Genomic DNA, 25,201 nt, shown 5'->3' with positions numbered 1-25,201 from the left:
TATAATATTTTTTCTAATTAATAGGTTTCTGTTATTTATGTTTGAGGAATGTGTATTATATCTTATTTTTACCATTTTTTATTTTATTTTTTAATCTTTATTCATATTTATATTAGACTAAAATAATAATAACCCTATAATTTTTTATAATTATTTGTATTCAATTGTTTTTCTTTATTATTATATATATAATTTATATAAATAATTTAAATTTATTTTAGATATGTATCAAATAATATAACTAATTATTTGAAAATAAAAAACGAATAGAATATTGAAAGTTCTTATTGGGAAATAAAATCCATTGTTAGTTTAAATTTTTTTAAAAAAGTTAGAAGTTCTCTTGATTATTTTTTTAAATGAAATAAATATTCCTTTTATTTATTAATTATCTATAAATTTGGTAAAAATTAAATCAAAATATTCCCTTATTTAAAAAAATAAGTCAGATAAATTAACCTTTATTAAAGCTTATAAATTTTATGATTTAATTAGCGAAAAAATATTTTAAGTAAATAAACTTTTACTTTGAGTAAAATTGATCCTGTATACATTGAAGTGAAGAAAACTATCAATATCTTTAAAACAAAAATAAATTTGACTTTTATGAACATTTGTATGATTAAAACAGATTTCAAACTTTATTATAAAAATTACTCGTATTATGTATAAAGCAAATATGGAAAAAGCGATTGAATCATTGCTTAATAATATGCGAAATATTGTCGTTTCCAAATTTAAATTAACTATCAATATTTAAAATTAACTTAAAATGACATTTAAAAAAGAGACTAATTATAATACATTAGAGAATTATAAAATTATTTGATTGAAGAATGTATGTAAATAATTAGATAATATGAAATAATAAATATTTTAAAATAATTCTTAAATAAATTAAAAATTTTATTTAAACCAAGGAAATATTAATATATTGAGTAATCAAATGACAGATCTTATATATAAAAATAAGTTATTAGCTGATTTGTACTTAATTTATTTAATTATTATAAATGTAATTTCTTGCAAAAATTTTAAAACACTTACTTATGTTTCTAATTTTACGAATATAAAACCTTATTTGTCTTATACTTAGTGACTATTCTGCCTATGCTAACACATTTTTATAATAGCAAAAATTATATAATTAGGAGAGAATAGAAATCCTTATAAACTAAACTGATTTTCAATTTTTATGAAAATATTTTATTTAAAATATTATTTTAATTATTTAGAAAAATTAGCAGGAAGTATAAAATTTAAATATATTATTATTTTTTATTGTTAATAAAAAATTAAAACTTTTGGCTCTCTTTAAAAATAAAAATATAAAATTTATAAGTTTATGCAAAAAGCTAAGTTTAATTTTTTTTCTTAACTAATTATATGTTTTAATCTAAAAAAATATATAAAATAAGCCATCAATCAAATAGATTGTGAAGTAATCTATCTTTTTTAGCGATTTCTATATCATAAACCGAACATCTCTTCTCTTTGGTTTTAGTTTTTATTTCTGAATTTGCTAAAGTTCCTTAGACTCTTAATACTTATAGAATATCTATCTATTAATATTTTAATATATTAATTTTTAATTTAATATTAAAATCAAAATAGTAATAAAAATATAATAGCAAATTATAGAAATTAATACTATTCTGAAAATAATTTAGGATTTAAATTTAGAAATCTTAAATGTCTTAGAGTGATTATGTTTGTATAAGAAAATAAACATTTAAAAAAATATTTTGTAAAGAAAATATTATTTCATTTATTTGCTTTATTTCTTTTCATTAAAATATGTTTTTTAACTTTATATAATTATATAAATAAAGGCAATTTTAGGTTTTATATAATAAATAAATAGATTTAAAATCATAATAAATTTAACTATTAAAATAGTCAGATCAAAGTAATTAAAAAAAAAAATATTTATTTTTATTTTAATAATATATATCTATTATTAATAAGATTTAAATATAAATAAACATCAAAAAGCAGTAAATCCAAGTTCAGTAAGTTTTTTATATGCAGCAGAAAAATCTTAAAAAAACAAATTCTTATTATCCTTATATATTTAAGCATATTTTCTGAACTCAGGGTCATCTCTAATTTCCAAATCAGCTGGAAGCATCATGAGTTTTTTCGATTTATCTTCGTATTATTTAGGTCCATTCCATTTTTTTTCAGTCCAAGTGTTTTCTAATAATTCCTTAAAATATAAATTTGAAAATAAAGTTGGAGCATTAGTCCAAGGCCCATCATATCCACTTCTATCTGTGTGACATTTTCCAAGCGCATGGCCTCCTCCAATAAGAGCAACAATTTCTCTATCGTTTAAGCCCATTCTATAAAAAACATCTCTAATATGACTTCTTCCTTTAGATGCATTAGGTAAACGACCATTTTCAGGACAAGCAGATTCTAATGTAGCGTCTTTACGTCCTGGCGTAAAATCAATTTTAGGACCACCCATTTCTTCAATAGCTACATAGGATGCCAATATCCATAAATCAGCATATGTTATTTCGGGATTATTTTTCTTTATAGGATCTAAGAATTTTTATGCATTTAGCAACCCTGCGTTTGCTGGGTCATTTAATTCTTTAGTAAATCTCATCGTTGCACCGTTTGAACCACCTGTTTTATCAGATTTATCATATGTCCCAGAGGCGTGCCAACCTAATCTTACTAATATAGGGCCAATATGGTTATATCCATCCCATCCTTCAGGTCTTTCTAATTGATCAGCTATTTCTTATCTGATTTTGTTATAATCAATAGCTTTCACTTATACTTAAGTTGATAAATAATATTCTCTGTTTTAGTAAAGATAACTTCCTCCTCCTAATAAAAAAGCACTAACTAATAATTTTTACATTTTTTTACTTATGTTTTTTTTAATAGAATATTTTATTTAGTATTTTTATGTTTTAATTTAAAGTATAAATATTATTTTTATTTTTCTATATTATAAGCAATATTATTTATTTAATTTTTTTTATTTTTTCTTTACATTTTAATATTATATTAAATAATAAATAGTCCTAATAAATTTTCAAATAATTAAATATTTTTTTTAAGTTTCATAAATATATTAAATTCATAATATTATAAGTTAATTGAAATAAATAAATATATTACTTTTATATATTAAGAAGAGTGAAAATAATATTGATGAAAATCATCTTAAGTATTAAAAAGTTTGACTGAATAAAATAATAAGAAAAATTAAAAAATTAATTTAATATAAAAATGAAGAAAAATAAGAAAAAATAAATATAATTAATTTAATTAAAATTATTAAATATAATAATATATTTTTGTTAGAAAAACAATAATTATAAAAATTTTAATTACATTTAAAAATTTAAATCATAATAAAAATTAATATATAAAATAGTTTTTTAAATAAATTCAATAAATAAAATACTATTATTTTGAAAAAAAATATGAAGAAATTCTAAAAATTATATCAAATAAATAGAGAAAAAAATGAAATAATATTAAAAATTATAAAAAAGGTTATATAATAAATAAAAAATATATTTTATAATACAAATTTAAAAAATAAAAATTGAAATTATAAAAAATATAAAAATTAAAATTATATAAAAAATAAAAATAAATGAAAAAGAATAATAAAAATAAATATTCTATATAATTTCAATTAAAAAATAAAAATATAAATAAAATTTGAAAAAAAAAAAAATGTAAGACAAAAAAATAAGAAAATATTATAAATAAATTCCAAAATATATAAATAAATAAATAAATAAATATAATAATAAATAAATATATATTTATATATATATATATATAAATTATTATAAGTTGTAGCAATAATCTAAAAAAAATTATTTTAAACAAAAAGTCTAATATAAAACAATTTTTATTATTAAAGAAAACATGAATAAGAAAATTATATGATTTAATTTTTGTTTTATTTATTATTAAGACTAAGAATTAAGAAAAATTTCTTTTGAAAAATCTAAAGATGACCATAAAAAATATTATATTAGATTTAATTACTAAATAATTGCTTCAATAATTTAGATACGCTGTACTAAGTATAAAATTTGGAATATAAATTGTTTTCGAAAAAAATAGAAGAGTAATTTAATTCCTTATTTATTCAAATGTTTTTTTTTATGAACCCTTTATTTTAAAGGGCGATTTTTCTTATTTTTTTTATAGAATGTATAATGTATGAATAAAAAAATATAAAAATTAGATAACACTGACATTTAATTTATTTTATATTAATATTTATAACAATTTATAAAATATTCATAATATTTATGTTTCTTTTAAACAGTCATAGAGAAAGCCTTTATATTATTAAATAATTTGTATAAAATACGATATTTTATGTTTTAGTAAATAAATAAAAATTATTTATTGATTATATCGAAAAAAGAAATCATTTTAAAATGTCTTATATAGAATAAATTAAGTTTAAAAATAAATTATAAATTATAAAAAATTTAAATTAGATAATCATAATTTTATTAAAATAAATTTATTTATAATATAATATTATTTGATTATTAAATTAATTTCTAATCAAATTTAAATATAAAATTATCTTATTTAAAATCTTTTTATTTTCTGAAACAAATAATTTATTTATTTGAAATATTCTTTTATTAAATATTAATTTTTTAAATTTATTTAATAGATATTTTTTTTAATTTTTAATACATTTATTTGAAAATAAAAAATAAATTATTAATAAAATATTTAAAAAGAAATTTTTTTTTTTTCTAATTATAATGCTTATTTAACTTATAGCATTTTTATTAATATTGTAGAAAAGCTTTTTTCATGAAACAATAAACTCAGCAGATGATATATTTGATAATCATAATTACGATAATATAAAGGAAAATAAAGAATTTCTTTATATACATTTAATTCCTCATTCACATGATGACATGGGTTGGATTGAAACAGTCGATTAATATTTTATTAAATATGACGGTTTTTATATAAAAACTATCATTATTTATAAAAAATAATAGGTGTTTAAGATATCATAAATCATGTTATAGATGAGTTGGAAAAAAATAAAAATAGAAAATTTATACAAGTAGAAACAGGCTTTTTATATAAGTGGTGGTAGTAAGCAAGTGAATAAAGCTAAAATCGTTTAAAATAATTAGTAAAAAATAAATAATTTGTATTTATAAGTGGTGGATGGGTAATGCATGATGAGGCTACTTGCTATTATGAGGATATAATAGATCAAATGACATTAGGACACCAATGGCTAAAGAAGTAATTTGATGAAATCCCTACTATTGGTTGGTAAATTGATCCTTTTGGACATTCAAGTACAAATGCAATATTATTTAATAAATTTGGATTTAACGGATTATGGTTTGCAAGACTTCACTATGCTGAAAATGCATAGATGATGAGCCAAAAAAATTTAGAATTTATTTGGAAACCTGAATCAACAGAAAAAGATGATAGTAACAATATATTCGTTTCTATTAATTATTCACATTATAAAACTCCTACACCAGGTTTTATTATTATTTTTGTTTAAATATAATATTTATTTTTAATATTTATTAGATTTTAATTTTGAAAGAAATTATATATAAGTAAATAATGAAAATCTTAAAGCTAAAAGTGATATATTTGCTTAGTACTTCAGACATATGTCTGGTCATTATAATACTAATCATTTATTACATACTATGGGAGACGATTTCACTTATGGAAATGCTAGTAATTGGTATTAAAGTATGGATAAATTAATAGAGTATATAAATTCAAATAAATAAAAGTATAATATGGAAATTTTGTATTCTACCCCAGAATTATATTTGGAGAAAGTTAATTAGACAGAATTAAAGAAATAATTATACATACATAGTTAAGATTTCTTCCCTTATGCAGATAATTAATATTCTTATTGGACAGGTTATTTTACTTCTAGAATCGCATTTAAAGGTTACACTAGAAATTCAGGAAGATATTTATAACATGTAAGAAGTTTTCTTTATTTAGTCGAAATTTTAAAAAATTCTGATTTCTTAAATAAACACAATGAGCTTTTTAGATAAAAACTTTATTAATTTGAATAAGCTATGGCCGTAGCATAACACCATGATGCTGTTACTGGAACTGAAAAATAACATGTAGTAAATGATTATACAAAAACCTTACATAATAGCATTTCTTAATTAAATGAAGAAGTTTTGTATTTAGTTTTAAAAGAGTAGACTGAAAAAAGCTTTTAAGAAAAAGATATTAATTACTCGTAATGTTAATGGAATTCTACTTTTTGCTAAAACCTTTTTGATTATTTATCCAATAATTAAACGATTATATTTAATATTTATAATCCTACAGTCGAAAGAGATATTACTATTTAAATTAAAGTTCCTTAATCTGCTTCGTTTAGTATGCTTTCATCTAATAATAAATATATTAAAGGTAAAAGAATTTTTTTTTATAAATTAGTTTATTTATTTATAAAAGGTGAATTATTTTGTATTGAAGCGAGTCACTGTGATTTGTATTTTTTTGATAAGTTTTAAGCGTATTCTTCTTAATATTATAAATTGATTCCAAATGATATTACCTTAAAAATAGATAAAGTAAACTAAATTGAAATAAAAAATAATGAATAAAGAAGAATAGAAATATGGAAGGATAATTTCCTTGAAATAAATAAAAATAATGAATTTAATTTAAATGAATAAAATTATTTCAAAATAGACTATTAATATTATAAATCTTATTAGGATTTTGGTCAAAAATCAGGTGCATATATATTTAGACCTGCTGAAAGTATAAAATATCCTTATTCTGATTTTTAAAAAAAGGTTATATTTTATAAATCATTTATTATATAAATATATAATATTATATTAACTATTAAAGTATTTATATGATGGTTAATTTGTCACAATAATATATATGTAAAGTCCAAATGTAGATGTATAAATTAAAATATACAAACTATAAACTGATTATGATAAAAATGTTTTTGAATTAGAAACATATTTAAAGGAAATTCCGATTTCAGATTAATAAGGAAAAGAAGTTGTATTATTAATTAATACGAACTTAGTGAATAAAGATGTATTTTATACTGATTCAAATGGATTACATATATAAAAAAGAAAATTAAATAAATATTAAAGTGATTAAAAAGTCAGTAGCAATTATTATCCTGTAAATACAATACTTTATATTGAAGATGAGGAAAAAAAATAAAGAGTAGGATTAATAAATGATAGAGCTTAAGGAGGAACCTCTTTATTAAATGGATAATTAGAACTCATGATACATAGAAGGTAAAATCACTTTTTTTTTTTTTTTTTTTTTTTAAATAAATATTAAAAAAAGAATATTATAAGATGACTCTAGAGGTGTTGCATAAAATTTAAATGAATTAGATGAAGTGAAAAAATCATAAGGATTAGAATAAAGAATAAGACATTTTTTAGTTTTTTAGAGCGAAAAAGATATTTAAAATATAAATATTAACTTGATGAGAAAAATGCAGTTAAACTTTGAAATGAGCCCTTTAATATTTTATTCAGCATCTAATAGTTAATAATTTTAAAATAATAAAGAAAGTGAGAAGATAAATACACTTTTATAAAATAAAAATGAATATATTAAGATTTATATTCAAAAAGTAGATGATTTTAATGATTTGGATTAAATTTATTTGCTTAGATTATGTAATTTAAATGATAAGAATATATCATATTTTGAATTACAAAATAATATTTAAATTGTTAATCAAGTTACTTTAAATGCTAATCAAACAGTAGAAAATTGGGAATAAAAAAAATATCAATGGACAAAAGATTAATATATATATAAAAATACTAAATAATGGAAAAATTCTAATATAAGTAAATATAAAATTAGCATTTTTATATTATAATATTTTTTTATTTTATAAACTAGTAAATGGAAGAATTTTCATTCAACCTTTAGAATTATTAGCATTCAAAGTTAAAATATAAAATATTTGAAAAGATACATATGATATGTTTTATATTAATTTTATTAAAAATTACATAAAATTTAATTTTTTAAATTGCATTATTAAAAAATAAAAATAAAATAAAAATGTTTTAATAACAAAAAATTAGTCATATTTTTTTTAATGTAATAAAACCAAGATTTTCTAAACTGTTTTCTCCACTAAAAGTGACACTTATTTTACATTTATTTGGCAAATTAAGGAAATCAATAAGGGTGAGACCTGTAACATTTCCATTTGTGTGTTTAATATCTTTTAATTTACCAGAAGAATGATGAAGTACATAACTAGAAGTATTTACAGCCGACATTATAGGTTCCCCATTAATTAAAATCTATATAGTAGGTTTTTTTTTTGCAAAAAATGCTAAATATATTTAATAAAAGCCTCCATTTAGTACATTGATAGTAGTTTTTTCCCTTTCTAAACTAAAATTTTCAACGAAATAATTGCTAATTTCATTTTCCCAAGGTACGAATTGACCTATTTTTAATTCTCCAGATTTCCAAGCCAATTTAATGAGCATATTTTCAGCCGAATATTAAGAATTTAATAGATTTTAATTCATAAAACAGGTATTTACATCATCTTAAAAGGCTTTTTTTTCTAGCTCTTTATGTATTTATTAGAGGGCATTATTAACATCATTTATGCCTATTAATTTTTGGAATTATTTAAAGAGAGAAAAATATATAATAATATTATATATATATATATATATATATATATATATATATATATATATATATTTATAATTACTTGTTTTTGTATCTAAAATAGCGCAAAAATCCTTAATATTTCCCTTTTAAAGCAAATCTTTTTACATTTATTCTATTTGTCCTTATAATAGTTTAATTATTTACTCAAAATGTTTCGAATTGAGTTTATTTTCACATTCTTTATATGCTTTTTCACTTTTTATACGCAAATCTTCAACTTCTTATGCACTTACTTTAGTTGAAACAAGTGCCTGGATAGTATTCAAGTCTGCTTTTTCTTTCAATAATAATTAAACATCGCATAAGTTGGCTTTTTTATCTAGTATTTCAACATTTTCGTTCATATTCTGTAAAATTATTCCTTTTATTTCCTCTTGGAATTCCAAAAAGCGCTCAGACATATCCTGTTGACATTAGTTTAGGGCATTTTAGACTTCTGAAATATCTGTTTTTTAATCTAATATTTTATTCTAATTTGATAATGCTTCTAGAAATTCTGACTTTTCTAATTTTTGTAAAGAAATTTCCATAAGGGAAGATTTGAGAGTCTAAAGTTATTCGTTTTAGGCTTAAAATTAAACATTTGTATCATTTTTATAGGTTTTTAAAGAGCTTTTTAAATTTCCGGTGATTTCTGTTAAATCTTATGCTTAAGATTAAATATTATATAGATTTTGTTGAAAAGACTTTTAAATTTCTTCTTTTAAGAATTTATTTTATAGTTCAATTTTTTCTTATTTTTAAGAAAATGAATCTTCACAAGACTTTTTAAATAAAAGTAATTTTTTTTCGAATTCTTTTATATTATCTATTAAATTATTTTCAACTTATTTTAAAGAGTTTTAGACAGTTTAGTGTATTTTTTCAGAATTTTATTAGGTTTTAAAAAATGGCTTTTTCTAAAAGCTAAGAATCAGGCTTATTTTTAATTTAAAATGCTAAATTATCGAATTATGCTTAAATATGGGAGTTAGATAATTATTCCTATTTTTATTAAATCTATACATATTAATCAAAGTCTTTTTTTTCAAGCTTTTCTGAATATGTATTTCCTAAATAATTTTAAATGTCTTTTTTGTCTGCTTTTTAGTCAAGAATAGTTGCGAACTTTTCAAAATGTGTAAAATCTACTCTGCTTTCAATTATAGAGATTAAATTTTAAATATCATTTATATCTGCTTTTCTGGTCTTTTTTTGTTTGTTTTAATATATAAATAAATCTATTATTTATTTACATAATAATTATTCTGTATCATATTTATTAGCTTTTCTTTAAATAGCTAAATTTTATTTTTAAATTCTCTCTTCTATTTATGATCTCAAACTTTATATTTAAGATTAGTTTTTTTCAAAAAGCTAATCTTAAATTGTTTCTGTCCTTGAAATTATTTACATTATTTCATTATTTAAATCACTTATACTTTATTTATGTTCTTAATTGGAAGGCTTTTATTAAAGTGCAAAATTAATATCTTCCTTTAAAATGTTATATTCCTAATAAGATACTCGCTTTTCTATTTCATCTGTTAATTCTTCTAAACTTTATTTTACTATTTCTATGTTCGGTTTACAATCTAAATATTCTTACAGATTTACTAATTTTACCTATTATTTTATTATTTTTTAAAAAGACTTTTATTTTTACATTTTATATATTCTCCTTTTCTAAATCTCTTATTGCTTACGCTTGGTTTTTTACGACATCAGTTAAAGCTTTTATTGATAATTTTACAATATCTTAGGTATTCTTCCAATCACTTATATCCTATTTGTATATTTTTAGATTAATTCTATTAAATATTTATAAATTTTAACTTCAAGTAGATCTTCTACTATTGCAACTGAATAAGGATCTATTTGTGATTATTAAGTATTTTAAAACATTTTTTTTTAAAAAAAAATAAAAAATTTTTGTATAAAAATATATTGTATAAATTTTAAATAATAAAAAAATATATTTTTATTAAAATGCAACATAAATAAATAATTGTCATTATAAATGTTAATAATGTGAAATTAATAACTCCAAATAATGTGATAAAGAGTTTTAAATAAATAATTAAATTGGAATATGTTAATATTAATGTGATTAAAGGAAAGATTTTATAGATAAATTAAAAAATAATGCTTGGCAATGTTTAATAGATATATGGTTACAATTAATATTACTTTTTTTATTAAATACTAGTTGGTAATTGTTTAATTAGATAAATAATTATAATTAATATTACTTTTTTTATTATTACTGTAATTTTTAATAGGTTTCAATTAAACAAAATAAAAAAGACTATTAACGAATTATTTTTTAATTTTGAAAAATTTACTCTTTAATCAACTTGGTAATATAGAAGAAAAAAATAATAAAAAATACTAGTTTAAAGTATTTTTAACAAAAAATACAGGATAAAAATAAAAAAAACACTATGAACAAATAATATATATATAGAAATGTATTTAAATATCGAAGATTTGTATAATTCGGTTGGTTAGTTTTTTTTTAGATTCATTCGCAAATATTACAATAAGGTAAGAATTTCAGGAACTTCATTTACTTAAACAAACAAACAATTATCAAATTCTTTATAAATTTAGACTAGAAATGATTAAAAATATAATTATAATCTAGAAATGATTAAAAATATAATTATACACTAGAAATTATCAAAAATATAATTATACACTATAAATGATCAAAAATATAATTAATTATATACTAGAAATGATTAAAAATAAAATTATACACTAGAAATGATTAAAAATAAAATTATAAACTAGAAATGATTAAAAATAAAATTATACACTAGAAATGATCAAAAATATATAGGTTTTATCCAACAACATATTATATAGAAAGTTTATATTTGTACGGAAATGGAAGCTATTAAAATTTATAGTCTATTTCTTAAAAAGAACTTATTCTATGGAATTTATACAAAGGATAAGTATAAGATATTATTATGGTTTAAACGAAAAATAGATGTAATTAATTAAAAATATTTATTATATTGAATAAAATTATTTGCATATTGCTTTTCTTTAAAATGAAGGTAAATAGATAATTTATGAAAATACAAATCAATTCTTCTGAAAAAGATAAAGATGCATTTTAGTCCATAGCTGATTTACTTCTGCATTTTTTCAAATAAACGAAGTTATTTGTACATTCCGAATATGATAGATAAGTTATTATTTGGACGAATTCTGAAGAAGGAAAAAAAGTATTACTTGATAATGATATATATATATTTTATATATATATTTTATATATTTATATATATATATAGATATATATATATATATATATATATATATATATGATTTTTCTATATTACATAATTAAAACCGAATAAATTCTTATAATTTATATTACTTCTAATTACTCAGATAATGTAATACTTTCTTTATTTTGACTTAAGATGACAATTAAAAAAAGATTTAAAGCCGGCAAGAAACAATATATTTATTGATAATGATAAAAAGACAGAATAGAAAGTATAATTAGTCTATAAAATTTATAAATAAGTTTTATACAAGATTCCATTTATAAATATTTATTTGTAAAAGAATTATTAAGAATGAGATTATATTTCCTCTCTTTTTTAAAAAAAATAGTAAAAACACGAAAAAAAGGCAATATAAAATACATAGAAATCATTAAATTCTTAATATGAAAAAATAATTATTATACTATATTATATTATATTACATTCATAAAAATATTTAATTTAAAATAAAATCATATGCCAAAGGGATTATAAAACTGTCGAAAATTTCATAGACTTTATAATTGTGTCTTTACTTATTTTTTATAATATGAAGTTAATATTATTATATAAAACTTATTATTTTATTATAGTATTGCAAATATATTGATGCTAATTTTATATATTTTTTTTTTTGTAAATAAATAAATTAAATATTTATGTTAAAATAATTAAAAAAAAATAAATAAAAAATGTAAATAAATAATTCTTCATAAATATATAAATAAGGTCTTAAAAGAGAAAATATAATTTAATCATTAATTTGTTCAGATCATATGAAATCACTACTTTCACGAAACTCAAACTAAGTTTATAGACCTTGGAAAAACTCCTATAGTCCTTAAAATCCTCATTCACCATTTGGTGATTTTCCTAAAGAATATATATAGTCAATAAAACCTTCATAAAAATCTCCTTTTTGTAAAATAATTTAAAATAAATAAATAATAAAATAAAATAGAATTGAATAGCAATAATATTCTTAAAAATAATTCAAGCTCTTACACTTAGTCTTTATAAAAATAAAATAAAAATCCACCTAAGGCTGGTGCTACTTTACCACGTCCTATTTAACCTTCTCTATTTAGAAAATATTATGATAGAGGTGATCTACCTTTAAAGGTGGATCATAGTAATGGGATTAAAATTTAATGGAAAATACGCCCATAATAAATAGATTATCATCATTATTTACCTGTTTTTATTGATGGAATACGCGAAAAAGTAGATCCATATAGAATTTTAAGTATTTAGGGAACTTTAGATTTAATTTAATAATGTCCGGATAAATTGTTTGCTGTTATTCCTTAATTAATAATGCCAATAAAAAGTAAAGAAAAAAAAAAATGTTTTTAATTTTTAAAAAATCATTAAAAATAAAATAAAAAAGGTAATTTAAATACTAGAGATCCTGAAATTATTTGCATTATGTTAAGAATCTTATAATAATTAGTTTAATCAGAAAAAAAAGTAGGATAAGCATTGGTAATTACTTTTAATTTTTTTGTTATAATAAAATTATATTTTTAGGTACCTTATTATAGATAACTATTACCGATTCTAAATATTTTTAAAAGTAAAAACTTTAATACAGGAGATTAAATGGAATATTCTTAAAGAAAAAGTAATAATTTAGGAGAATTAATCTAAGAAACACTAGAAATATTTGAATAATATGGAGGTGAAGATGCTTATATTAATATTAAATATATGATTCCTACTTATGAAAGTTGTATATGTGCATGAAATAAATTTATATAATAATTAATTTTGATAAAATTATATTAATATTATTTTAAAGTAATGTATGGTTAAAAAATATATTATGATTAAAGATTAATATTTTAAATTAATATTATTTATAAATAATATTTTTATTTTTAAAAATATATTATTATTATTAAAAAAAAAAAGAAATAGAAAGAAGTAATTATGTATATATATAATATATATATATATATATATATATATATATATATATATATATATATATCTTTATATTATTCGTAAAAATTCATGAATCTTCATCTTCATCACTCTCCTCATATTCGTCTTCATCATATACTTCTTCGTTTTCACATTCCTTTTCTAGTTATATATCAATATCTTTGCATGCATTTTCATACAACTTTTCAAGTCTATATCCCTCATCTTTAGAATCAAATAGAATTTCAAAAGAATTAATAAATTTTTCCTTATCTATTTTTAATTTTCCGTGATCTAAATGTATATTTGGAGGAGGAAATAAAGGATCAATAGCTATTCTAACAGTATTTTCTATTAAATTATGAATTAATCTACTCATTAAATTGCAAGAAACTGTTAAGGAGGGATTTGTATTGATTTCAAGTAACTAAACATTTAAATTATCATCTAACATAAAATCATATCCAAATAATTCGAAAGAAAAAGATCTTTTTTTAGGGTCTATTTTAGTGAAAGCCGCACATATAGTTTCATTTGCAATATTTTTCATTTATTAAACAATATTAGAAAATGAATAATTTTTAATTTTTTTTAAATACTTTTCAAAATTGGAGAATGAAATTTTATTTCCTTTTTCAAATTTTCCAAAATTCCCAGACGCTTTTTTCTACACTGCTTCATTAGTTAAATGAATATATTTATTTTCAAGATTTTCCAAAGAAAATTCTAAAGAAGAAGTTCTTATATATCCTTCCTAGTACCAATAAGCTTTAAATAAATTATTATAATTAGTACATAGTACAAAACATCTAATATCGAATTTCCTTTTATTATAAAGTAATGTATTTTATATATATTTTTATATTATAAAAGTTTTTATATTGCCATTTGTATGCTTTTCTCGTCCCTTTATAAGTGTATTTATATCTCTTATATCTTCTAATACTTAAATTCCATTTCCTCTATTAGAACTTTCACCTGGCTTTATAATCCAAATATTATTTTCATTTTCTATTTCTCTTTATTTATATGTTTGTAAGAATTATTAGTATTGGATGTCGTTTTCACCATTTTATATATGAAATGTTAAAGGAATTTTTTGTTTTATCAAATTATGATTATCAATTAGAATATAATATTGTTTTAAATTATAAAATAAAGCTTTTTTATTTGATAAATGAAAGTTATGTTCAAAATGATTATGTATTTATTAAAATTTTAGTGTGTTTTTATTTATTATTATCTTTTTTTCACCTAATATTTTCTGAGTTATGCATTTTTTTAATTCTTCTGTTTCCCTTTAAGATAATATTTTAATTGATTTATCTAAATTATCTAAATTTAATTGCATTTCTTATATTTCTTGTCCAATTATTATTTCCTTATTTACTTTAATATTACACAGTTGTTTTAAAAAGGCAGGCTTTCTCCATTATGTCCATAATAAATTAATTTTTTAATCATCTTTATTGTCTGTTATTTACCACCAAGGCCTTTTTTTAAATATAGAACGTATTAATTATACATTATTTCCTTTCGAAATATATATTTTATATGGCTTAAAGACCTAGTTTTCGGTTTTTTCAATAAATATATTATTTGAAAAATTAAGAAAAAAACAAAAATCAATGAAAAAGCTTTAGTTTTTTTCAGTTTTTTTTATTGCCTTTAACTATATTTTGAATAATTATTTTTTTCCATTTTGATTTGTTTATGTATTAATTAATTATTCTTATTAATAAGTAAATTTTTAATTACATTCTGTTTTTTTTTAGCTATTTTAAGACAAAATTCTGTTTTAAGTTTAAGTTAATGTTTGGTTTCTTATTAAATTGCTTTTTAAGGAATAATTTTGTTTATTTATTTATTTTATCTCAACATTTTTTTAGTTTTATTGTATTTTCCTGTTTAAAATTTATATTAGTGGCCTTTAATATTATTAAGATTTTGAATCTTTTTAATTGTTCATAATTAATATTAGTGGTTTTTATTATTATTATGAAAATATTGGATCTTTTTAATTTTTAATTTATAAATTCAGATTATTTTATTATTATTTTTACTCTTACTAATTTGAAAATAAGTTCATCGTGTTTAAATTTTAACTTAATTATGACTTTTTTAAATAATTTCGAGAAAAAAACATTCTTAATATTTCTTCATTTATATCTAGTTTAATGAAATTAGATGAAATAGTTTTTAGTTCTATATTAGTGTTTTTACTTATTTTTAATGTATTTTTTTTATATAAAGGGCCCTTAATAGTATCTTAATAATTTAATTATGTTAATGATGGTTTTTTTGAATGTGAAGAATACTATTTCATTTTAAAATATAATTTATATGATATTTTAGCTTTTTTGTTTGTTTGTTTTATATATATAAAAAAATTAACAATTTTTAGTTATTAATATTTATTTAATTATTGTGTTTAAGTTTTATCAACAATTTTTTTTTTTTTCTATTTTTGATTTTAATATATAATTTTGTTTATAATTATTATTTATTTATAATTATAAGAATTATTTAAAAGTAACTTAAAGAAAACGAATTGTACGTATATTCATAAAAGTTAGAATCATTATAATTATATATTTTAGTTATTAATTAAAAAAAATAAAATATATATATAACAATGTTATTAATATGTTTTATTTATATATATATTATTATTTCAAATTTATATTAAAAATAAAACTTAATATAAAATAATTAGTATTATTGTTATTATGTATATAAATTTAACTATGAAAATTGTCGACTTTTTGTATTTGATAAGATCAATATATCAATATGAGTTTTTATAAGCCAGATTAAAACAATTAAAGTATTATTCTATTAAAAATTATATTAGATAAACCTTTGTTACTATATTCATTTCTTGAATTTATATTAATGCGAGAGAGAATTTCTATTTTTGTTTGTTAATTTTGTTGTTGAAAAATTATTAAAATTTATTAAAATTAATATTTATTTTAATATATAAAATTATTTTATGAATATTTATTTTTTTTGTTTGCTCAAAATCAGATTTACATAAAAATTAAATTGTCTAATCTTCTTCTTTTTTTTCTATAGTAAATTAAACTATTAATGTAACTCCTTTTTCTAAATGAATATATATATATATATTTTAAATGGTTATTTTTTTTTAACAAAAAAATTAGTTTAAAAAGTTAAAACTTTCAATTATAAATTTCGAACCTTTTAATTTATTTGTTTTTGGTTAAAATTAACTAAATACCCTTAGAGAAGTCGTTAAAAATTATTAAATCGTATATATTTTATACACTTTTAAAATTAGCATTTATTAAAAGGGTAAATTGTTCCTTATGTTTTTTAGCTTTTTTTTCTTTTCTTTTTTTAATATTCATTTATTTAATTTAAAAAGAAATATATTTTAATAACAAAAATATATAAATTATCAATTTGTTCTTTTTTATTTATGTAAATTTTCAATTTATTCTTTTTTATTTATGTAAATTTTATATTTATTCTTTTTTATTTATATAAATTTTCATTTTAATTTTTTATTTATGTAAATATTCTATTTAATCTTTTTTATTTATGTAAATTTTATATTTAATCTTTTTTATTTATGTAAATTTTATATTTAATCTTTTTTATTTATGTAAATTTTCTATTTATATTTTATTGTTTATATAAATTTTATATTTAATTTTTTTTGTTTATGTAAATTTTCAACTTAACCTTTTTTATTTATATAATTTTTCTATTTAATTTTTTTCTATTTATGTAAATTATTAATTTAATTTTTATTGTTTATGTAAATTATTAATTTAATATTTTTATTTTATATCTAATCTTTTTATTTATATAATTTATTAATTTAATCTTTTTATTTATATGAATTTTATTTTTAATCTTTTTTATTTATATAAATTATTAATTTATTAATTTAATCTTTTTATTTATATAAATTATTTATTTTATCTTTTTTATTTATGTAAATATTATATTTAATTTTTTTATTTATGTAAATATTATATTAATCTTTTTATTTTTGTAAATATTATATTTAATATTTTTTATTTATATAAAATATTATATTTAATCTTTTTTATTTATGTAAATTATTAATTAAATCATTTTTATTATTGTAAATTATTAGTTTAATCATTTTTATTTTTGTAAATTTTTTATTTAATCTTTATTACTTTTGTAAATTATTAATTTAAAATTTATTATTTATGTAAATTATTAATTTGCTCTTTTTATATATTTAAATTTTCTATTTATATTTTATTTTTTATGTAAATTTTGCATTTAATCTTTATTATTTATGTAAATTTTATATTATATTATTATTATATATGTAAATTATTAATTAGTTCTTTTTTATTTTTCTAAATTTTTAATTTGTTCTTTATTATATTTATGTTTACTTTTTCTTATTATTTGAATAATATAATAAAAATATTTTCATTGATTTTTTTTTGTTTTTTTTTTTTTTTTTTTCATATTGAATAGAAAAATTAAACTATTCTTGAAATTCTTTTTTTTTTTTAAAAAAAAAAAAAAAAAAAATTATAAAAATTGAAAATTTAAGAGGATATATTGTAAATTTTTCTTATATAAAACAATCAATAAGAAAAAGTGATTGCAGTTAATCCAGTTAACCAAGTTATTCAAAATTAAATATAGTTGCAAAAATTTAATACAATATTTACCTCTCAAATTTATAAGAAAATAGAGAAAATTAAAGATATATGGCAAGAACTAATAGATAATTTTGTTATAAAATCTTTCATAATATTAGGGCCATTAATATGTCAATATTTTTAATAAATTAAGTAGAAATTGATTGAAAATATTTATAATAAATAAGTAGAAATTAATTGAAAACCTTAATTAGATTGGTTTTTTTTGAAAATTATTCAAGAAATTGTTTTAAAACTATAAAACAATCCCGGCTTATAATGTAGTCAATGAATTTAAAAATCAAAAATTATTTTATTATAGCTATATTGGAGTGATTAATAATAGATTTAGTTATTATTTTAACTGCTTTATTATTTTTTGTAAAGAACAGAATACTTATTTTTATTTTTTTTGAGAATAGAAATCATAGAGGTTGATTTGTTAAAAAGAATTTGGTTTAAATTTTTAATAACTAACTTTTTTTTTTTTTTTTTTTTTAGTAATAATAAGGCTTTTTGTAAATCTTATATTACTATTAATGAAATGGAATTTATTAATTTATATTCAATATACATACTTTTATTTAAGTTGTTTATTTTAAGCTTTTTTATTAATTTCAAATAATTTAATATTGATTTATCTAATAATATTCCTTTATTATTGTCGTTTATTAATAATAATATTTATTATAATTAATATTTTAATTTTTGATTTAATTTAATTATTAAAATATATTACTTAAATATTAATTATTACTTTTATAATATACAATATACAAATAAATGCTTATATAATACTAATTTTTTAATATATAATATACAAATAATAACAATTATAGACATTCCTTTCCTTATTTTTTTATATATTATATTAATAATAAAACTTATATTTTAAAGGAAATTCATTAATTCAATCTTCTTGGGTAAATAGATATATTTTTAATTGCGATGCCATAACTTAAATAGGAAGGTTATAAAATTAAAAAATTATTATCAGTATTTTTTTATTCACAAATATTCTACCTTTTTTACATTACAAGTAGATTTTTATTGAACTAATCAGGAGAAACTCCTGCAATGTGTGTTCTTCTTTATTTAAGAATATTATTAATTTTAGTATTTTTTCGTTTGGAGTAATTTTTCTATTTGAATTTAAGAATTACTTTGTCGAAATTATTATGTGGAAAAAACTTCTAAAATATTTTTATTTAATCGAAAAAACATAATTCATCTTCTTAAATTTACACATTGTTTATTTTGTTGTCATTTAAACTTAATCCTAATTGTTTTTCTAAAAAAAACTGAATATTTTATTATAATTAAGGAGGTATTTAATAAAGTTAGTTTTATTAATTGATATATTGTTCATGAAATAATGAAGATATTGAGTTTTTCTAATTTTTCTTTTAATTATTTTATGATAGATTTTACAAAGAATCTCTTTTTTTTAAATTTGTGTTTAATTCAGCTATAAATATGTTTTTTTCAAGTTCTTTTTAATCTAATTTATGAAGTTTTGATATTACTTATAACAAATCGCTTTATGTTTTTTATATCTAATTTAATTATTGTTTTGTATCACTTATTTAATCAACTATTTATGTAGATATACTATTATTTTTTTTAAAATTATTATCAGTGTGGTATTAATATTAGGTTTTATTTAATTGTTTTCAAATATATCTTCATTACTTTTTTAACACTAAATCGATGGAATAGAATCGTTATTTTTGAGTATACTTTTAATAGAAAGTTAAGCCTATATAGAACGTTTTTTTTTCTTTGATTTTTATTTAATATATTTTTTTTAGTATTCTTCCTATTATTCTTCATTTTGGTATTAAACTTGTTTTGAATGCATAAAATTATATTGATTTTTTTATAATTACTAATATTTTTAACTTAAATATTTCTTTTTTAAAATTGATTAAGTTTATATATTTTTTTATGATAAATAGGAATTTTCTTTTATTTCTTTAGTTTTTAATTTTACTGTTTAAGAGTCTTAAGAATTTTCTATTTTTTCGTCTTGTAAAGATGAGGAAGAGGATTTATGATTATTTGAAGATTTCTAAGATGAAGAAGATGATTAGGAATTAGAAGTAATTTAATTTGTTTATTATGATGAACTTAAAGATGAAAAATTGTTTGCTTCATCAAAAAAAGTGAAATAGTTATCTTCTTCTTAGAAAAGATTGTATTATAGTTTTTATTAAATTAATTTATTTTTAGAAGCTGATATTCTTTTTTTTATATATAAAAAATAATTAAATACTAATATTTTATTTTTTATAAAAAAAAAAAAACTAATATTAATATACATTTTTTTTTATATAAAAAATGATTAAATATTAATATTATTTTACATTATTTTTTTTTAAAAAAAAGAGGAATTTAATATTAATGTTATTTTACATTTTTACATTTTATTTAAATATTATTAGTTTTATTTTACATTTTAATTAATTATTAATATTATTTAACATTTTTTTTATATAAAAAAAGAAATTAAATATTAATATTATTTTACATTTTAATTAAATATTAATATTTTATTTTAAATTTTTTATATAAAAAAAAAGAAATTAAATATTAATATTATTTACATTTTAATTAGATATTAATATTTTATTTTAAAATTTTTATATTAAAAGGTAATTTAATATTAATATTATTTTACATTTTTACATTTTAATTAAATATTATTATTATTTTATATTTTTTTATATAAAAAAAAGAAATTAAATATTGATATTATTAATATTTTAATAAAATGATAATATTATTTTACATTTAATTAAATATTAATATTAATTTGTATTTTTTTTATATAAAAAAAACAATTAAATATTAATATTATTTAAAATTTTTTTTATATAAAATAAGGAATTAAATATTAATATTATTTTATATTTTAATTAAATATTAATATTTTATTTTAAATTTTTTATATAAAAAAAAACAAATTTAATATTAATATTATTTTACATTTTAATTAAATATTAATATTAATTTATATTTTTTTCATATAAAAAAAGAAATACTAATATCTTATTTTTACATTTTTTTTTATAAAAAAAATTAATAATATAAAAATATTAATATTTAATTTTACTTTTTTTTTTTTTTTTTTTATAAAAAAATAATTAAATATTAATATTATTTTACATAGCACATTGCTTATTTTTAGTTTGTCTTTATTTGATTTTCCTTTATTGGAAAATAGAAAACTTTTCCCTCAAAATTAGAAATTAATCGTCAAAAAGTTAATGCACATTCGGACATTAAAAAGCCAAATGATTAAGTTTTCCACAAACATAACAATCTGTAGTTATAAAACTATAGTCTTATTGAAAAATAATTTATTCTTAGATCATTTTAAGTCTTTAAAAATCTTCTTAATTTTAATTTAAAATATCTAAAAATTCTTTTCTTTCTATTTTATATAAAGTTGATAAATTTACTGATCTTGCTGAGGCTTTTCTAGAAAGTCCTGAGAAAAAAGATAGTTCCCCAAAAAAGTTGTTTGATTATAATTTTTTAATAATAATTTCTTTTTTATCATTTATTTGATTTTAATAATATATTTCTATAATTCCATCATAAATAAAATATATTGACATATCATCTACTTCATTTTCTCTTAAAATAACTTCATTTGGAAGAGTTAAAACCTCTTTCATAGCAAAAACGAGTCTATTTATAGTTTTAATACTGAAATTTCTTGCAAATATTTAATAACTATTGATAATTTTGCAATTTATTTCCATTGTAATTTCATCTCGTAGTCCATTTGAAAGTTTTTAGAGTATTTCGTCTTCTGATTTTTTATTTCTGTTTTTTTATTCCTCGGCTAGAAATTATAGGTAATGTCTTACTCGACTTTTTATTTCATTATTTACTTTTTTTCTTTCTAGATAACTTTTTTTTTAATTTTTATGAAGTTTATTTTTTTATTTTTACTCACTTTTATATAGTATTTTAATTATCTTTTAATTCCTTCGAAGTCTTTTCGATTTCTTATAAAATCATCCCTATATTATTAATAGAGTAGGCAAATACACAACTTATTAAAATCATATTTATAGATGCAAAAAGTGCTTCGTATTGATTTGTTGGTGAAATATCCCCATATCCAACTTATTATTATTAATATTATTATTTTTTTTAAATAAATAAATAAAATACCTGTACACATAGTAGTTACAGACCAATAAAAAGAATAAATATATCGAACTTCCCAAGACATATATCTTATCGGAGTATCTAACATTTGGACTTTTTAAAGCCAGGATATATCGAAGTTATTTTAATGTTCAATTACTGCTACTCCATGCCAAGATATAGCTAATAAATGGGCCACAATGACTACTAGGATTATATTTTCGAAAAGCCTGATTAGGTGTTTGGCGTTATCTTTAAAAGTTATTAGGTTTTCGAAGTTACTTTTTTTTTGAACATGGAAAATACTTTGAAATATACCAGGGAGTTCCTTAAGTGGATTATGAGATAGTTTTGTGGGTTATATAGAATGGTTTATTCGGTAAATAAGAAATTTAAACCTAATAGAAGGGTACTTGTTATATCTAGGAAAAAATGAGATTTTAAATATTTTTTGGCTATTAGTTTTCTTTGGATTACTATTTGGTCTTTTAGAAAAAAAGCTGTGTTAAATGTAACTAATATATCAATTGAAAATATAAAGGAGGCAAAATTAAGTAAAATAGAGATATTTTAGAAGTTTAAAGATTATGAATAGTCAAAAAACATTAATATTGAGTAAAAAAATAAAAATATAAAGATAAATATGAAACTTATTATATCCCATATTAATTTAAATGTATTAGAAGGCATAAAAATAGGTACTTTTTTAAAGTATTTTATTATTGGGTATAGATTTTATTTTATATAAGTGTATATTTTTCGCGCTTTTTTCTTTTTTTGTAAACATAACTAATGTCATTTATATAATCAAAATCTTTTTGAATTAAATTGTCTAAAGGTTTCTTGTATGTCCTGTTTTGTAGTTATTTTATGAAAGTTTTGACTTGGTTATCTATTCTTTGTTTTCTACTTAAGGAATGCTATTATAAATTATTTATTATTGATATTCCTTTTTAAAAATTTGCATTTTATATGTCTTTTTTACTAAATAAATCAATGCTTTCATTGTTTTAGGATAATTTATTTAAAGTTTTTAATTGTTTTTTGTTTCTTAAAAATTATTCTAATAATTATATTATTATTTTTATTTACGTTATTAAGCCAAAATGGCATTTATTTTCATAATTTATTTTGTGCGAGTAATAATTATTTCGTTTTTAAAGCTTTTTTTTATTTTAGGTTTGACTTTTTATCTTTTTTTGTCGTATTTTATTAATCTTAATGTTCGCTAATTTAAGAAGTTTTTATAGTTAGAATCAACGGAAGATGTACAAAAAGAGTTCAATGTATGTGTTTTGATAACTTCATTATCAGTTTCTGGAATAGGGAATTAAAAATTAGTTTAATAAGATGTTTCTATAACTTTTTATTTATATTAATTATCCATATTAAAGATTATTTAATTTAAAAAAAAAATATCAAAAAACAATAAATAATAAATATTAATATATATATATATATAAATATTTAAACTAAAAAACATATATAAATTTTTAATAAAATAAACGATTTTGTAAATATATATATATATAAATATATATTTATATATATATATATATACATATATAACCTAATTTATTAAATGTAAATATAAAATTATAGTAATTTTAGTTTCTTTTTTTATATAAAAAAAATATTAATAAAAGCAATTAATTAAAAAAAAAAAAAAATATTATAATATTAAAATGCATCATTTAAAATAATTATAATAATAAAAACAAGAAGAAACTTATGAACATTAAGATAGTATATAGAATCAACAACCTGATAATGACTAAAAACATCATTTGAATTATCATTAAGGCAAATCTCCTTTATTAATAAAAACTGGTTAGAATTTATTAATTAATCAAATTAATTACTTTACATCTCCTGTAATAAATAATGTAATTACGAATTGTCTTTCTGAAATAAAACCAATGACATTATAATAAGATAACAATAAAGCTTTTTGTATAGGTGTTTGTGGAGGAAGTTCTGCTGGGAAAAGTATTATTTCAAATTTGATTAGTTAATCATTGAAAGAATTCAAATTAGTAGTTGCATCATTAAAGCAAACTGACTTTTATAAGAATCCTCCAAAAAATAATAAAAATGATGTCTTAAAAGAATATAATTTTGACTAACCTGATGCTGTAGACTGGAAACATATGAAAGAATCTTTAGAAACTTTAATTTAGAGAAAAGATATTCATATTCCTTAGTATGATATTAATTAATAAGAAAGAAAAAGTGAAACTTAACTTATGAAAAAGGCTGATGTTATTGTTGTGGAAGGTACACTTATTTATTGTTAGGAAGAAATTAGAAATTTTTTTGATTTGAAAATATTTTTAGATACAGATGAAGATATTAGATTAAGTAGAAGAAGTAAAATTATATATATATATTTATATATAGTTATAAATATAAATTAATATATATATATATATATATATAATAAAAAATATT

The 25,201-nt window shown here is 17.5% G+C and overlaps 7 protein-coding genes across 7 annotated transcripts, besides 45 other annotated features; 3 read left to right on the top strand and 4 right to left on the bottom strand. All coding sequences in view use genetic code 6, as the record gives it.

Annotated features, from left to right (window-relative positions):
• Positions 1–1,563: 1,563 nt before the first annotated feature.
• Positions 1,564–1,593: a microsatellite.
• A 537-nt stretch (positions 1,594–2,130) lies between these two features.
• Positions 2,131–2,595, bottom strand: IMG5_110940 (hypothetical protein; the record flags this gene model as incomplete). The annotated part of the gene is made up of 1 exon (XM_004034827.1): positions 2,131–2,595. The coding sequence occupies one exon, from the start codon at positions 2,593–2,595 to the stop codon at positions 2,131–2,133; it is 465 nt and encodes a 154-aa protein (XP_004034875.1).
• A 956-nt stretch (positions 2,596–3,551) lies between these two features.
• Positions 3,552–3,623: a microsatellite.
• Positions 3,562–3,623: a microsatellite.
• Positions 3,624–3,750: 127 nt separating this feature from the next.
• Positions 3,751–3,795: a microsatellite.
• Positions 3,751–3,815: a microsatellite.
• Positions 3,751–3,822: a microsatellite.
• Positions 3,823–4,772: 950 nt separating this feature from the next.
• On the top strand, positions 4,773–8,020 carry IMG5_110930 (hypothetical protein; the record flags this gene model as incomplete). Its single annotated transcript, XM_004034826.1, has 6 exons — positions 4,773–4,980; positions 5,022–5,528; positions 5,581–6,447; positions 6,493–6,839; positions 6,898–7,313; positions 7,366–8,020. The coding sequence occupies 6 exons, from the start codon at positions 4,773–4,775 to the stop codon at positions 8,018–8,020; spliced, it is 3,000 nt and encodes a 999-aa protein (XP_004034874.1).
• Positions 8,021–8,126: 106 nt separating this feature from the next.
• On the bottom strand, positions 8,127–9,487 carry IMG5_110920 (hypothetical protein; the record flags this gene model as incomplete). Its single annotated transcript, XM_004034825.1, has 2 exons — positions 8,777–9,487; positions 8,127–8,671 (listed from the first exon to the last, which is right to left on the bottom strand). The coding sequence occupies exons 1-2, from the start codon at positions 9,264–9,266 to the stop codon at positions 8,127–8,129; spliced, it is 1,035 nt and encodes a 344-aa protein (XP_004034873.1). The 5' UTR covers positions 9,267–9,487.
• Positions 8,706–8,771: a microsatellite.
• A 1,830-nt stretch (positions 9,488–11,317) lies between the features above and the next one.
• Positions 11,318–11,557: a microsatellite.
• Positions 11,329–11,557: a microsatellite.
• Positions 11,449–11,522: a microsatellite.
• Positions 11,461–11,534: a microsatellite.
• A 413-nt stretch (positions 11,558–11,970) lies between the features above and the next one.
• Positions 11,971–12,052: a microsatellite.
• A 1,264-nt stretch (positions 12,053–13,316) lies between these two features.
• IMG5_110910 (parkin co-regulated gene protein, putative) lies at positions 13,317–13,745 on the top strand (the record flags this gene model as incomplete). The annotated part of the gene is made up of 3 exons (XM_004034824.1): positions 13,317–13,329; positions 13,390–13,484; positions 13,530–13,745. 3 exons carry the CDS (start codon positions 13,317–13,319, stop codon positions 13,743–13,745), a joined length of 324 nt encoding a protein of 107 aa, XP_004034872.1.
• A 94-nt stretch (positions 13,746–13,839) lies between these two features.
• Positions 13,840–13,877: a microsatellite.
• Positions 13,848–13,906: a microsatellite.
• A 28-nt stretch (positions 13,907–13,934) lies between these two features.
• Positions 13,935–13,992: a microsatellite.
• Positions 13,993–14,013: 21 nt separating this feature from the next.
• On the bottom strand, positions 14,014–15,276 carry IMG5_110900 (tubulin-tyrosine ligase family protein, putative; the record flags this gene model as incomplete). The annotated part of the gene is made up of 2 exons (XM_004034823.1): positions 14,014–14,651; positions 14,733–15,276. The coding sequence occupies 2 exons, from the start codon at positions 15,274–15,276 to the stop codon at positions 14,014–14,016; spliced, it is 1,182 nt and encodes a 393-aa protein (XP_004034871.1).
• A 2,066-nt stretch (positions 15,277–17,342) lies between these two features.
• Positions 17,343–17,728: a microsatellite.
• Positions 17,353–18,301: a microsatellite.
• Positions 17,359–18,303: a microsatellite.
• Positions 17,360–18,244: a microsatellite.
• Positions 17,361–18,268: a microsatellite.
• Positions 17,362–17,932: a microsatellite.
• Positions 17,384–17,434: a microsatellite.
• Positions 17,474–17,555: a microsatellite.
• Positions 17,708–17,876: a microsatellite.
• Positions 17,727–17,765: a microsatellite.
• Positions 17,752–17,826: a microsatellite.
• Positions 17,759–17,876: a microsatellite.
• Positions 17,759–17,908: a microsatellite.
• Positions 17,829–18,237: a microsatellite.
• Positions 18,097–18,149: a microsatellite.
• Positions 18,220–18,272: a microsatellite.
• A 417-nt stretch (positions 18,304–18,720) lies between the features above and the next one.
• Positions 18,721–18,791: a microsatellite.
• Positions 18,792–19,253: 462 nt separating this feature from the next.
• Positions 19,254–19,288: a microsatellite.
• A 1,454-nt stretch (positions 19,289–20,742) lies between these two features.
• IMG5_110890 (hypothetical protein) lies at positions 20,743–22,911 on the bottom strand (the record flags this gene model as incomplete). The annotated part of the gene is made up of 3 exons (XM_004034822.1): positions 22,775–22,911; positions 22,554–22,725; positions 20,743–22,507 (listed from the first exon to the last, which is right to left on the bottom strand). Exons 1-3 carry the CDS (start codon positions 22,857–22,859, stop codon positions 20,743–20,745), a joined length of 2,022 nt encoding a protein of 673 aa, XP_004034870.1. The 5' UTR covers positions 22,860–22,911.
• Positions 20,825–20,950: a microsatellite.
• Positions 20,831–20,950: a microsatellite.
• Positions 20,894–21,007: a microsatellite.
• Positions 20,993–21,046: a microsatellite.
• Positions 21,033–21,628: a microsatellite.
• Positions 21,093–21,152: a microsatellite.
• Positions 21,326–21,410: a microsatellite.
• Positions 21,382–21,494: a microsatellite.
• Positions 21,474–21,533: a microsatellite.
• Positions 21,551–21,608: a microsatellite.
• A 1,356-nt stretch (positions 22,912–24,267) lies between the features above and the next one.
• Positions 24,268–24,318: a microsatellite.
• Positions 24,319–24,669: 351 nt separating this feature from the next.
• On the top strand, positions 24,670–25,027 carry IMG5_110880 (uridine-cytidine kinase 1, putative; the record flags this gene model as incomplete). The annotated part of the gene is made up of 1 exon (XM_004034821.1): positions 24,670–25,027. A coding segment is annotated over one exon (358 nt), but the record flags the coding sequence as incomplete, so codon positions are not given.
• Positions 25,028–25,127: 100 nt separating this feature from the next.
• Positions 25,128–25,189: a microsatellite.
• Between the last annotated feature and the right edge of the window lie 12 nt (positions 25,190–25,201).

The sequence above is a fragment of the Ichthyophthirius multifiliis genome (assembly GCF_000220395.1).
Source record: "Ichthyophthirius multifiliis unplaced genomic scaffold scaff_1120509250907, whole genome shotgun sequence".
In the NCBI taxonomy this organism is placed as follows: Eukaryota; Ciliophora; class Oligohymenophorea; order Hymenostomatida; genus Ichthyophthirius; species Ichthyophthirius multifiliis.
Note: the sequence above shows the minus strand (reverse complement) of the source record. Positions and strands in the feature narration are given on the sequence as shown.